The 14,987-nt window shown below is 44.2% G+C and overlaps 1 protein-coding gene across 4 annotated transcripts; it reads left to right on the forward strand.

Moving 5' to 3' along the window:
- The first annotated feature begins 1,927 nt into the window (after positions 1-1,927).
- Positions 1,928-14,472, forward strand: RHOF (ras homolog family member F, filopodia associated). 4 transcript variants are annotated; one of them, XR_007506748.1, is made up of 6 exons: positions 1,928-2,162; positions 2,295-2,382; positions 9,714-9,823; positions 10,594-10,728; positions 12,138-12,855; positions 13,509-13,621. XR_007506748.1 is itself a non-coding variant. In XM_049806164.1 (5 exons), exons 1-5 carry the CDS (start codon positions 1,998-2,000, stop codon positions 13,671-13,673), a joined length of 663 nt encoding a protein of 220 aa, XP_049662121.1. In that variant the 5' UTR covers positions 1,928-1,997; the 3' UTR covers positions 13,674-14,472. The 4 variants fall into 4 exon arrangements, 2 of the variants coding, with proteins under 2 accessions (XP_049662121.1, XP_049662122.1); XR_007506747.1 differs by having other exon boundaries at positions 12,542-12,855; XM_049806164.1 differs by lacking the exon at positions 12,138-12,855 and having other exon boundaries at positions 13,509-14,472.
- The last annotated feature ends 515 nt before the right edge of the window (positions 14,473-14,987 follow it).

Here is a 14,987-nt window from a genome sequence, read left to right on the forward strand (position 1 = left end):
AGGAGACAAAGCTGTGAGAAATGTAAAGATTGTTTTGTGAGCCTTGCAAAAAAAAACCCCAAAAAGCAAAAAACCCAACCTAACAATGACCCACAAAATACTTTTATCCCCCCAAAAACTTATATGTCAATAATTTACTTGAAAAAAACCCCTGAATTACAGTACTCAGTTACAGAAAGACTACTAAGTCTATCTGTTGATGGTATCATACACAGTGTGATGGTGGTTTTGAGCCAGGCCCAAATAAATTGTTTCAGGGTAAAACAATTCTTTTCTGGACCATTCATTGTTGTGTGATACTGGAATGCCCTCAGCCATTAGAGTCGACAGGAGCTGATGGCTTTTACTGTGTTCCAGATAAGATATATAAAATTGCGGTTCATAAAGAATCTTTTTGACAGCTTGTATATTCTACATGCTTGCATCAATTTTTTCCTCAGTAAAATGGTTAGCTTTCAACAGGTGTGAATTTGGCTGCTTTTTATTATTATTATTTGAATTATATGATACTTCTTTGGGTATTTACACGTCCCTCCTCCTACCTATCGCTGAAATATCCTTTTCTAGCTTTTTGTTTGCCCTCTGCACAAAGCAGGGTCTTCCTTGAAAGAGATAGAGTGCAGTTGTGTTTGCATTCGGTCTGGAAGGCCATCTAGTGACACAACTGTGCAGGAGAAAATGTAAAACCCTGTTTGTGATTATTATTTTTTTTTTAGTTGAATTAAATGATCTTGCTACACTCAAGCATGCCCTTGGGGGTTTGTTGTTATTCCCACAAGTGGTATGTCAAAAATTTTAGAGTCAGTTTTGATTTCTTAAGAAGTGATAGGGTTTATTTGAGATGGAGCACACTGTTAGCCCCTGCCAGGAAAGAAACACGATTTTTTGTGCAGAATGCTGGCAGATTGACACCTGAGCAGGTCTGTCACGAACACAGCATCACTCCCCTGACATGGGTATCATCGGAGCCAAACGTATCCAGCTGTTGTGATCCCCTGCCTTCCATGGTACAAAACAATGCCATGTAGGTGCCTGGGGCTACCACATCTCTGCAATTAAAGTGTAAAATTCCGGTTTATTTTCATTGCAGCTCACCTTGAATGGGTGGCACTGGGTGAATAAACAATGAGCAGAGCTGTCGGTTCCTACTTGAGCTATAAATACAGTGGAAAACAAGCAGCAAGTCACGGCCGCTCCCAGTACCAGCAACAAGACGCGTTTCAGGGTGTACCTCAGGGGGTCTCTGCCTCCCATCCTGCTGCGGCTGGCATGGCACCCGCTGCACGCTCTCCCCTCAGCCTTTGGGACTGGCATCCACCGCTGCAGACATTGAAGTTGAACTGGGAAGGCATCCCCTCAGCCGCTGGTGATCTGGGATAAACCAAAATGGCAAATGGCGCTTGAGGTCCAAAAGAGGAATAAACGAGGGCTGGGAAGAGGGGTGGGAGGACACTGGTGCTACAGCTGCTGGACAGGGATGAGCACCCAAGCGTGGGTAACATGGCGGGTCGATGGGAAGTGCAAAGGCGACAGGGCCTAACGGCCCCAGGTGGATGAAGGCCTTGGAGGCCCACCGGGAAGACGGGTGAGCAGCCCCTGTGGGTTTTGGCAGGGAAAAGGCCTGACGGGGAGCCGAGAGGGCTCCTGCCGTGCCCACCGGGGCTACCCTAGCGCTGGGGCCCCACGGGTGACCCGTGAGGAGCCGATGCCGCGGGCGCTGCGGACCGCCGAGGGGGCTTCTTCGAGGAGAGCACCCAGCACCGCCCCGGGTGTTAACACGGGCTGAGGCGCCGGCGCGGCCGCGGGCGGGGCCCTGAGGTACCTGAGGCGCCGGCGCCCGCAGCGCGGCCAATCTCCGGCGGGGCGCGGGCGGCGCCTGCCCCGGGGCGCCCGGAGCGCGGCGGCGGTTGTGGGGAGCCGCGTCCCGGAGGCGCTGCGCCCTGCCCGGCCCGGCCCGGCCCGGCCCGGCCCAGCCCGGCCCCGCTCCGCTCCGCTCCATGGAGGCGACCAACGGGGCTCTGCCCGAAGGCGCGGCGGGGGGCTCCCGCGACAACGCGGCCGCCCCGTCGGGCAAGAAGGAGGTGAAGGTTGTGATCGTGGGGGACGGCGGCTGCGGGAAGACCTCGCTGCTGATGGTGTACGCCAAGGGAGACTTCCCGGAGGTGAGCGGGCTGTCCCGCCGCCGGGCCCGGCCTGGTCGGGGTGCGAAGGGGCAGGGAGCCGCCCGGCAAAGCGGCCGGTGCTGGCTGCGAGCTGCTTGTCCCTGGCTAGAGCTGCTTCTCCTCCCTTTGCAGCAATACGCGCCGTCCGTCTTCGAGAAATATACTACCAGCGTTACGGTGGGCAAAAAGGAGGTCACCCTGAATTTGTACGATACGGCAGGTAAGGGGTTTTTTTTCACATTATGCTTTCCATTTTCCCAATCCCAACAGTACCGGGCTGCGAGAGGCAGTTTCGGTGCGGCCTCTGGGATGGGACCGCCCTGGGGCACTGGCCTGGGTCTGAGCCCAAACGCAGCCCCAGGGCTTTTGTGATTTCGGACAAATAAGGAGAAATTGCTTTTACTGGTGTAAAATGCTGCCCCTGTAAAAGCGCCCGTGTTTCTGTTCCAGCAGCTTTTGCTGTGTCAACTTAAACCAGACTGAAACTTGAAGACTGTAAAGCTGGACATATTTTCAAATTGCTTTTCTACTGGCATACTTTTAGTGTAATATCACGGTTCAGACTGCTAGAGATTAAAGTACAAACTGAACAACAACCATTACCTGTTGCATGCATAGATGTGCCTTCCAGAAAAAAAAAGGGTCTCTGGTCTAATGGCAGTTCTAGCCATGGACTCCTTCATTATCTTAACAGCCCAGTTTATTAAGAAAATCACATCAAATATCACACATATCTGAAGGTATTAAAAACCCAGCTCCCAGATGCAAAGCATAATTATATCAACCAGGAAAATATTTTAATCTCCTGCCACGTGTGATCGAATAGTGAAGGGGAAAAAGGCCAGTTTGTGTTCAAAATATAAAAACCGTAACAGTAAAAGTTGTTTGAAAATACTGGTAGTTTGTTCAGGTTCATTTCAGGAACTTGTGAAATGGTTCAAAGTTCCTAGGCTCTGTTATCCAGCTGTGTTCCTAAACGAACCCTAAAATCGACACGTGCTTCGTTTCAGCTCAGTGTAAATCATCTGTTTCAGTTCAAGCCTGTGGAGTTGTTCCAAATTTACACCAAGACAAATAACTGAATGCAGTCCATATTAATTTTTAATAGTAGTAAACCACACTTAACTTCTTGCATGTGTACATGATATCTGAATGGATAATTTTAAAGGTTTTTAATCTAAAAGTGTATTTTATTGCTAATCTTTACTGCAGTATAGTAAGATCCTGAGCACGCAATTTGCCAATATATCTTCTTGTGTCAATGTTACTGTACTTGAATCCAGTAATGTGGATAATGTAACTTCTACTGAATGGCAAGGCTTTTGTGTTTAAGTCTTAAAGGAAGAGAGAAGGGCTGAAATCTAGTGTGACAGAGGGATTTCCTTAATATAGCGTATTGGCACAAAGAACTTGCCACAGTGAACTTGTTGAGTTTTTATGTTTGTTCACTGTCAGTGTGGAATTTTTGCCTGTCACAGTTCTTGATACTTGGCTGGCTCATTTAAAATCAAGCTGCAGCTTCCAACATTTGCTTTTGGAGTCTCTTCCAAGCTTTAAGGAACATGGGCTGGATCCAGAAATGGGGGTAGGTAGGGCAAATTCAGTATTGCAGCACTGAACTCTTGCAAGCCTGACATAAGTGCCCAGCTCCTTGCGTCATGCAGGGAGCCGCTCTGTGCAAGACCTACAGCTGCCAGCAGCCTGGAGAGTGCTCGCGGAACCGGGTGCGGGTGGCTTATCATTTTATCATAGAACAGTTTGGGCTGGAAGGGACCTTTAGAGGTCATCTAGTCCACGCCTGCCCCTGCAATGCGCAGGGATATCTTCAACTAGATCAGGTTGCTCAGAGCCCTGTCCATCCTGACATTGAATGTTTCTGGGGATGGGGCATCTACCACCTCCTTGGGCAACCCGTGCCAGTATTTCACCATCCTCACTGTAAAATGTTGTCTTCCTTATATCTAGTCTAAATCTACCCTCTTTTAGGTTAAAACCATTCCCCCTTGTCCTATCGCAACAGGCCCTGCTAAAAAGTTTGTCCCCCATTTTACCCTGTTCCCTTGTTCAGGCATGTAACTTTAGCAGAAAGAGTCTACTCTTACACATTTAGTTCATAGCTATAAATACTATCTTGGGACCAAAGTGCTGCCCCATTGAAGAACAGTGTGGGGCGTATTTTGTGTCTCATAAAGACACTTTGGGAATTGGGGATGCCATTGTTGCCTAGTTGTCAGAGCTCTTTGCCATGAAAGAGCAATTGCTTTCCATCTGTCATCTGGAAACCTTGAAAACCAACATGTTTCACCTCCCGAAACAGTGTCATGGCCACCAGGCTACAAGTTGCTAGAGGCTGCTGACACTTGTCTCCTCCCTTCCTGTCAAATTTCTTTTGCTTTGCATGACACACATCAAGATTATCAGGTGCAAAGAAAGGGTGGACATTTGCCACCTTGGTTAAGGCATTTGCTTGGGAGGGGGAAAGACTTAAGTTTTGGTTCTGTTTCAAAGCTGCTTACATAGTTTTATGTTACAGATCTGTGTCATACTCCATAATCCAAGCAGCTTTTCATCCTCTTTCTGAAGCTGGAAGTTATGCCAGAGGAAGAACTCACTTAAGCACACATGTTAATCCCATCCTGTTTTTAATAATACAAAACTGATGTTGAGTTCCTTAAGGATTAGACTAGGACCAAAAGTCATGTCCTGTCCTCTAAGTTCAAGTCGTGCAGGAAGGGAAGAGCAAGGGGACTGTCAAGTTCAGGAGACAAGACGGCTTCTGTCCCTCTGCCACATGGATGTAGCATGGGAGATGCAGTTTTGGAATCAGTGTTTCACTATGTTGACTTGCTTTTGTCATATCATACAGCAGCAGCTCATTAAATTCCTCTCTCGGCTGGGCAATGATGCTCTGGGGTGGGTGTACAGCAGGAACCGCAGCTTAAAGAGGAATCTAAACATATAACTTATTGCTGGAAGTACAGTAGTTTAACAGTGCAGCATATTAGTCATATTTTGTGAATCATCTTCTGACTTACTGAACTGCTTGAGTTGGTCTTGCTCTTCTCTAAAATCGTAAGACAGCTTTACATTTGTATTTTGCTTATCAGTCTGAAAGGTTCCCAAATAATTCAGATTATCATAAAACCATTCAAGTGGGATCAAAAGGATGTAAAATCATTTCTGAGCTGAAGGGCTTCAGCTAAGTGCCATGTAGCAGTGTAAGGGAGCAGAAGGCAAAGCTGTTTTGAAAGGTGTCACTGGATTTTCATGATGCACCCACCGCGGGAAGGACTTTGATATTTTTAGGATCTTGCTAAGAGCAACACTGAATAGAACTGCATGTACTTCAGCGTCATGGGAAGGTAAAGGACAGGTTCAGCTCCATGGGCTATTTAAAGTTAGGAGGATTCTTTGTATTGTCAAGTCCTGGGCAGCTTGAGACTTTGAGCTTGTCCTACTTACTGAAGAAGGACACAAAGTGCCTAACAATCAAACATTTCAAGCTACAAAAGGTATTTTTTTTCTTGACAAGAATTTTGGTAACAAATGAAGTTAATGAGTTAGCCTAAAATATGCTAGAATAACAGTTTTTTGTGAGACTTCATACTATCCTACTCTGTCTTCCTCAGAGACACCTCTTGCTGTTGCAGGAAGTTGGTGGTATACATACGCAATGTGTAAAGGCTTTGTAATACCACTTGTCTCATCTGCAAACAGGCTTTGCAGCTGCTTATTCAATTAAAAGTTTCCATTTCTTGCTGTGCTCAATAGAGGCAAAGGCACCGAGAGGTAAATTAACTGTATTTTTTTACATACTAAGGGAGCAGTGTTGATGCTTTAGCTGCAGTGCAGAAACACAGTTCAATTTCTGATGCTGTTGAGTGCAGGACTTTCTCAGACCAAAGAAAAGACCTCTGCTGGGCTGGGGAAGGCTGGGGAGGAAGTAATGCTTCATCATTGCGGGTGCTCGCTCTGACTGGCAGGAAGCACATGCAAAGCCTCCAGTGGGGTTTTTCATGTCTGTAATGACAGATGCACGGCAGTCTGAGGCCTTAAGAGAAATTTTAAAAGCCAGTATATGCAAGAGTAATTTTTCATAACTTTGAAAGGAAGGGCACGCCTGAGGAAGACAAACCCCAACTTTTTTTTAATTGAAGTGTGCCCCCCCCAACTCCAAGTGCCCTCTGCTACTGGTTTTATTCCTGCCATGAATGTCTGTTTCCCAATTTTTTTTAAACTGAGTAGTGAAAAAAACATAGCTGGCAAGCTAATAACCATGGTATTCCCATGGAGCCTGCAGACTAAGAAATCAAAGAGAATTGGGTGCATTTCTGCATGCTTGTGAGGGCTTGCCATCACATGGTTCCATGTCAATCCTAAACCACAAGTGTGGAGTATTACAGTCAACACATGGCCATACGTAGGAAGTGGTGGGCTGGTTGGGACCGGGTGGCAGGATATTATTACATTCTTCCTTAGCCGCTGGCAGTTGGTGGCGATGGACAGCGCTGCTGTACGTTAGGACACCGTGTACTGTTAGGCTCCTAGGCTGGCAAGTCTTGACTCTATTGTTTACCCTCTCCTGTCAATGGCAGTGGGTGCTGAGCTCCTTTATGGACTGAGCAACACACAGGCTGGCACTTCCTTGGTGGTGAATTGGTGAAGGGGTGAGGAAGAGCGGACAGAGGTGAATGTGGATGTGAGACCAAGACCTGTGGTTTCACTTCTTTCCCTGTTCACACTCAACCATCACCTGAGGCTGAGGTCCCACCCTGCTGTAGGGCCCAACTGCAGTGATGTGGGTTACGCAGCATGTCACAGAGGCATGCAGGAGTGTGATCTTTGCAAAGAATTAGCAAATTTTAGGTGAATTCAGCTGGATGGAGTTTTTTTTCTTTTAAAGAAAAAAAAAAAAACCAAAAACCAAACAGGGTCTCTGATGCTACAATGAATTGAGGAAGGCAGAAGAGAGTCAGATATGCTCCCATGTAGGCATATATTTAACCAATTATTCCACAGCATGCTTTTTGTTAATTGGGGAAAGAAAACAGCTACCTGTGCTTGAGGAAGCACACTCGGGGGCTTTGCATATACATTCAGTTACTGCTTAGATTCAGCCCTGTTCCTTCATTTTAAAATTCTTCTAGTAGAAGACCTAAATCTGCCAAATTAGCTCTGACCACAGACTGAGCAGCTTTACAGAGAAAAAGTCTCCCAGGCCCTTTCTTGCATTTCATCAGCAGCACTTAAGGACAGGGGGTGAAAGGGATTGTTTTCAGTGAGAGGGATGTTGATATTTAGACACAGCTTGATCTGGGTCTTGTTACATCCTCAGCAACTGAAGAACTACATCTGAGCTCTTAAAGAATAGCTTCCTCTCCTTCCAAGTGAGCGCTGTAATCATCCAACCATAATACAAGTTAAGCAATTACCATCTAACCTTCCCCCTGTGGTCTCTGCACTATACCTTGTTCTGTGCTCTGTATTTGAAATTCCAAATATGCATGGAGCCGCGTTTTATACAGCAGCATTTTCTCATGCATTTATTTTCTCAGTTTGCTTAAAAAAACATAACTGCACAGCTGGTTTTGAAGATGAAGGTGCAGTTCAGTGGGGCATATCTATAGTTTTTGACTTGCAATACAGCATATTTGTGTCACACCACTGAAGACACCTCTTCAGTTATTCCATCCAGGAGAGTATGAATTTAGCTGTATGTTCTGATTCCAAACAAATGAATGTGTTCCTTCCAAGGGGACAGTCCTGTCTGCCTCACAAATTGCCAGGAATAAATTGGAGGACCTTTTGATTTTACAAGCTACATTGGTAGAAGCTCAGAGGCATGAATTTGAACAGGGAAAATCATACACAGTACATAACACTAGAGGAAGTTAGGAGAAAAAAAAAAGTTTGGCACCCGATGTGTTTAATGCATTTAGAGGATTATCTCAGCAACAAAATGGTAAATCGGTTGCAAACAAGTAGGTGGATTTGGGAGAATAAGAAGGGCTAAGCAGTACAGTCTTTGCTCCGAATGTTTATACAACATCCATAATTTTGTCAATTGTCTATTATTTCTGGATTAAACCTTGAGGGATCAATCCGTCTTTGTTCTGCACCTCACCCACAGAGCATGCTGCTCTTGTGGAAGCTCAAATACAGAGTGATCGAAACCTAAGATTCCTGTTACAGACATCTCAGACAGACTAAGCAATGGCTTATCCAGTAGGGTTTGCCTTTTAATAACCTGTATCTCAATCCATCGTTTAAATTAAGGAGGGGAGCAAAGTATTGCAAAACTATTGGCCTTCTGGTATCTGCAATTCTTCAGATAGGAGCTGGAGGCAAACATGTTGGCTAGAGTGATGAGTGCATGAAGTGGGGCTGAGCCAGGTGCCAGGGCAGGAATAGTTGGTATAAAGCTGGGGCACGCTGAAATTTTTAGCATCCCTTCATTTGAAATGTCAATACAAAGATCTGAGATGCGTAACTTTACCTGTAGGGCAGTTTCTGAGCTGTGTGTACATTGTGGTGACTGGGAAGGAACAGCGTTCCCAGTTCTTGTTTTGGAAATTTGGTGCATCAGAGACATATCTGATTCCGGGAACAGCATTCAGGTGGCAAATAGATCTTCTACAGGCTGCTTAAATCGCTGTTTCTTCCTTATTAAGTCTCTGAAAAAAACTCAAATGAAAAAGATTGGGGTTTTTTTCCTCAGCTGCCAACTATATCTGGTAATTACTGCTTTCTTGAACTGAGCCTCTCAAAGACACCTTCAGACCCCAGCATGGTGATTACAGCTAAGTTGTATGTACAGCAAGGGGAAGAGTACAGGTCTGAAGCAAATTAGCTTCCTCTTGTCAGATCACATGCTAGAATATCCCTAATCAGAAGTATGACAAATCCCCTACTTTTCCAGAATTCAGCAGCATCCCTAAGATCTGCTGTGTAGTCCTGCTTCAAAGACCAGTTGAGCCTGGCTCATGTTGCAGCATGCCTTGTAAAATCATGTACGTGCTGCTACAGTGAGCAGCAGTGCTAAAGGCACGGTGTGCTAATCACTGCTTCCTCTCAGCTCACTGGGCTGGGAAAAGCAAGTTTGCCACTAAGATTTTTACTTCAGCATTGTAGCAAATTCAGTCTTTCCTCTTACAGCGTCGGTCGCGTGTGTAAATGTGTTTGGGAGAATGGAGCCACTGCCAAACTGCAAATGTTTTAATCGATAACTGTCAAATTCCTCTTGCTGATCTTGCTTGTGAGCAGCAACTTGGCAATTGGTGATTAGAACTGCTTCTAAGTACTTAGCTGTTTGACAAAGAAGGCCTTTTATTAAATCTTGCCAAGGACGTTTTAAATTCTAAAGCATCAGTTTTGTCAGGGAAGAGGAATCTCCTGCATTTAAGGGAAGGAATTGTACAAGTATGGAAAACTCACCGTCTGTGCAATTATAATACCATTGTTCTTGATCTCAAGTATGTATCTTTACATATTCACATCATACTGCTTGTTAAGGACAGATTTCTTTTATCCAAAACATTCTCTGTGTTGCAGGGCAGGAGGACTACGATCGGCTACGACCGCTTTCATACCAGAACACAAATGTCGTGTTAATTTGTTACGATGTCATGAACCCCACTAGCTATGATAATGTAGCAGCTAAGGTAAGAGGCTTTCGTAATTGCTTCAGCCTTTTAAATTAATTACATATGCCTTATATACGACAAGATGTCAGAATAAAAAAGCTGATGCTTTTAGTGTCCTGTACCCTGGGTGCGTAGATGCACAGATCACTAATCATGCACTGAGCTGCAGGTCGCAGACCTTAGACCTGGAGCTCACCTCTCCGTGGCTCATAAGTGCTCAGAACTGGGGATGACTCCACAGTACACTAAAAAGATCAAACACCAGCAGTGAAACTGCTACTTTATCTGTAGCGATGTCACACCACCAACATTGCATACAAGCATTTTAGATTCAAGTCTACTTCCATCACATGCGCATTTAACTATAGAGGAAAGATGTAAGCAACCGCTTGCTTGTACTAGGATTTCTGTAATGCTCCAAAGTAGAAGGTAGCATTCTTATACATAGCACCAGCAAAACAAACCAAGACTTGGTCCAAATTCTGCTCTTAAATACGACTTTAGAGGAGCTCTTCTGAATTTAAACAGACGTTAAATAAGCACTTTGGCATAACAACAGATGCCACCTATGTTTTTATAAAGCAACTGACTTTGGGTAGGACTTTTAAATGTTTCTGTGATGTAAATAGTGCATTTTGGGCCCCTACCACTAAATTAACAACTTTCAAAACTCTGAAATTGCAGCATATATTAAATGCTGGTTCTGTTCCTTGGCTTTATTGTTTTGATTAAAAAAAGAAAAAAAAAAAAAAAAGCCAGATGTAAAAGTTTTGTTTTTCTACCATCAGTGGTATCCTGAAGTGAATCACTTCTGCCGAGGTGTCCCACTTGTACTGATCGGCTGCAAGACAGACCTTCGGAAAGACAAAGAACAATTGCGCAAACTCAGGGCTTCTAAGCAGGAACCCATTACTTACAACCAGGTAAATACAAGTGCGTGTAAAGTGGTGTCCTCTTTGCAAGAGATAAAGCACACTTACTTCAGTGGCATTGTTCCTCACAAGTACAATCACAGATACTCCAAAATGATGTGATCACAGTGTCCAAATAAAGAAATTACTGACAGTCAGCACTTACAGGGGTTTCTAAGTCCTTCTTGGCAGTGGCCAAACCAACACCTATTTTTAGTACAAAAGTAAAGAGAAATTTGAAGAGTGTTTTGCAAACCTTGGGGTGTCTGAAAGGACACTAGCTATGCCTTCTAGGCTCATTACATCTCATTCTTGTTTCCTTTCACAGCTAGGTTATTACTCTTACAAATTGGTAAGCCTTGACAAGTTTGTTGGACTCCCTTCGTAATTTTCATTAGCATACATTGCTTCCATCACTGGTACTTTGACCAGGATTGTGATAAGGACTGGAGATGCTAAGATACACATTACAGGATTAAAAATACCGACGATTCCAGAAGAAACGTGTTTTGCAAACCCTATTTGAAAATAAATCCTTTCAAGGACAATAGCAAAAACATCTGTAAGGCATCTCTAACATAAGAGACTTTTCTTTGAAGTCTCTGAAGTAATCTTTTTTTTAAAAAAAATCTACATATGTCATAGTTTAACCCCAGCTGGCAACTAAGCCCCACACAGCTGCTCTCTCACTCGCTGTGGTGGGATGGGGGAGAGAATTGGAAGAGTAAAAGTGAGGAAACTCATGGGTTGAGATAAAGACAGTTTAATAGGTAAAGCAAAAGCTGCGCACGCAAGCAAAGCAAAACCAGGAATTCATTCACCTCTTCCCATGGGCAGGCAGGTGTTCAGCCATCTCCAGGAAAGCAGGGCTCCATCATGCGTAACAGTGATTTGGGAAGACAAATGCCATCGACTCTGAACGTCCCCCTGCCTCCTTCTTCTTCCCCCAGCTTTATATGCTGAGCATGACATCCTATGGGATGGAATATCCCTTGGGTCAGTTGGGGTCAGCTGTCCCGGCTGTGTCCCCTCCCAACGTCTTGTGCACCCCCAGCCTCCTCGCTGGTGTTGGGGGGTGAAGAGCAGAAAATGCCATGACGCTGTGTAAGCACTGCTCAGCAATAGCCAAAACATCCCTGAATTATCTACACTGTTTCCAGCACAAATCCAAAACATAGCCCCATGCTAGCTACTGTGAAGGAAATTAACTCTATCCCAGCCAAAACCAGCACAACATATTAGATATTTTCAATTTAAGTACTACAAAGCAGTGAGGCTTACAACTAGTGTTACAACACTGGCATAGCTGTCCTAGGTACAGGAGAAACAGTGATGGAACAGCTTGTCCCATGTCACGTGAGACCTTTCTGGTCTCCCAGTTGGTTTTTTTTAACTACAAAGCCATCCATCCTTCTTCTCAGAGCAAGAACAGCAGCTTTCGAACTGTGTGAGAAAACAAGTCCGGGGAACAAGATTAAATGCGCTAAGACCATGACTGAACCACTACTTTATCTAAATGGCATGAAAAGAAACTGCAACTGTATCACCGCTAAACCACGCTGGGACTTCTGCCTTGTCTTCCTTGCATGCAAGATGAGATGTCCATCCTGTCACTTTGTGAACAGCTGCAGATTGTCCCTCATTTGCATTTATAACTCCCTTCATCACCCTCCCACATGAGGTTCAGGGCAAGTAACAGACACTTTTGATGAGTCTGCTGAGGCCTCATGCAATTAAATTTCAGGGCCCACATGATGTACAAACTTTGTCTCCTATGTGAGCCCTCCTGCTTGGTTTTTCTCCCCTTAAATATACACTACCTCAGTCTTTTACAGCTGATGGCATCTTGAGTCACACGACGTGATGCTTCCAATGCCAGGCACAGAGGAGCTGAACAGTATCTGCCAGCACTGCAGCTTGCAAACAACTGGAAGGAGACAAACTTCGCTTAAATGTGCTGAAGAAAAATCCCCCTATAGAAGCCTGAGTGCTCAAGTGACCCCACTCCCAGGGCTTATAATGAATAAATGCAGAGTTTGTGAGCTGTGTGTTGCAGACCTGGAATTCAAACTCCAAGGCTCACAAGCATTCAAAACTGGGGGCTGACTCTGCCATGACAAGAAAAGGATCACAAGCAAAGTAAGAAATCACTGTGTTTTGTCTGTAGTGATTTCGCACAACCAGAATTGCACGCAAATGTTTTAGATTCTAGTCTGTTCCCACTGCATGCGTTTGGGTGAGGTTGAGAAACACAGGCACACGTTTGTGTATATGAGGATTTGGGCTGAGGCCTTGCAATGCTCCAAAGCAAAAGTCAGGGTTCCTGCATGTGCACCAGCAAAACAAGGCAAGACATTGGTCCAGATTCTGCTCTTGCAAGTGACATTAATTACTAAAGGTGACATCACATAATAGTTATGTTCAGGCCTGAAAAAATACTGCTGTGTAGACATCTTATCCTCACTTAAGTATCTACCTCAGCATTTCTTTTAAACAAATTTAATACTGAGAATATTTTTACACTATCAGCAGTCTGCATCTTAGAGTCTCTAATGCACTGAACTGTTAGGCCAGGCTCTAGATCAACATAGGGGAAAAAAACCTAGTTTATTTAACAGTGCCTCAGTTTATCACCAACGCCACCCACACTCTAACACTATACTCACAGGCAGCGTCTTTCTTCCTGACCTCATGATACGAAGATGTACAAAATCATTCCCTTTCTTTCCCATCTCACCTTCCTTCTCTCACACATTGAGTTTACATCTTTTCTTACCTTTTGTTTTTTACAGGGTGAAGCAGCTTGTCAGCAGATTAATGCAGAAGTTTATCTGGAGTGCTCAGCAAAATGTCGTGAAAACATAGAAAATGTTTTTAAAGAAGCAACAACCATTGCACTGAATGCCATGAAAAAAGCCAAGCGCCAAAAGAAACGGACAGTGTGCTCAGTGTTATAATCTGGACTGCAAGAAGGCACAGACTGCAAGAGAGCATTGACTGCAAGAGTGCCAGGCGATTCAGATTTTAAATACAGTGTAACTTTAAAGACCATTTTTTTTCATTACATGTTTGTATTCCTAGAAAAATTTTTATTTTAAAATTTTAATTATTTTTATTATTTTTGCACTTCTTTGCACTGCTCTCACAAGTTTTCAAAGCTCTTTATCAAGGTTAACTGATGCTGCATGCCTTTGTCCATCTGGCTTTTGCTCCCAACTGCAAATGACCACCAGTCAGGTCTTGGACTCGCTATTTAAATTGTAATGAACAGCGACTGCTACTGTATGACTTAATTAGCGTGGTTTTCCTCTGCAAAATAATTGTGGCATGTTACAGCTACAGCTTACTTTTTCAAGCAGAAAAGCCACATCTTTTAGAAGAAGTGATGTTAGAGCAGCTTATCAGGCGCCTTTGAAGAGACAGAAATGAAGTTCTGTCTTAACGTTTTCAAAGCTACTTGGTGGCAGTGGTATGAGCTAGCTCCAAGCTGCCCCCAGAGTGTGCAGACAGAGCACCCGCTACTCGCCCTGTACCACTGGGCCAGCTTTGCAGAGCTACACCTTTAGAGGTCTCCTTGCAAGGCCTGCTGCTGTAATAGAAACCAGTATTTATCAATGGAAAGACATCGGTTACTCCAATTCAGAAATGGCATATCATGGTAAATATTTAATTTACAGCACTCAAAGTACTCCAAGGAGCTACTATGTGTAATGTAAAGTCAGTTTTACAATAAACTTACATAGCTTATTTAATACATGACAGATGCAAGTATTGGTGCATGCTAGTGGAAATACTTAATTCGTGCATTAACTGATGAAGTCATCTCTACTGCTAGAAATTAAAATTTTCCCTTTTGTGATGAAAGTGTCAGTTGCCTGTTTAAGGATGAGGGATGCTCCCACTGCACAATGTAGCACATGTGCCTCAAATCTCCTAGTTCTTTTGCACATCCCATGCAGTGAGATCTCAGATTTCAGGAGCAATCACTAGTTTGTGGCCATCATAAACCAAACCTGTGAGGGGGAAGGAGGCTTCTGCAGTACAGGTGTTGCTGAAAGCTTTCTGTGTAAGGCAAACTACAGCCCATCCTAAGGGAGAATACCTAGGACTTACATAACAGTTAACAAGATACAACCTTTTGTCAAAAAGTTTAGGCAGTGCAGGCCAGGAGTCTACTGTTAGACAAACATTGCACATAGAGCCTGCTAACTGTACATTGTAGAGATTTCATGCAACTTTATCCTCTGCTGGTGACATGACCAGCTGGTGAA

The sequence above is a fragment of the Accipiter gentilis genome, chromosome 7, assembly GCF_929443795.1.
Source record: "Accipiter gentilis chromosome 7, bAccGen1.1, whole genome shotgun sequence".
In the NCBI taxonomy this organism is placed as follows: Eukaryota; Metazoa; Chordata; class Aves; order Accipitriformes; family Accipitridae; genus Astur; species Astur gentilis.

Coding starts and splice junctions, on each gene's coding strand:
- RHOF (XM_049806164.1), top strand. CDS start 1,998: ATGGAGGCGACCAACGGGGCTCTGCCCGAAGGCGCGGCGGGGGGCTCC. Junction 2,383..9,713: donor GAATTTGTACGATACGGCAG/GTAAGGGGTTTT, acceptor TCTGTGTTGCAG/GGCAGGAGGACTACGATCGG. Junction 9,824..10,593: donor ATGATAATGTAGCAGCTAAG/GTAAGAGGCTTT, acceptor TTCTACCATCAG/TGGTATCCTGAAGTGAATCA.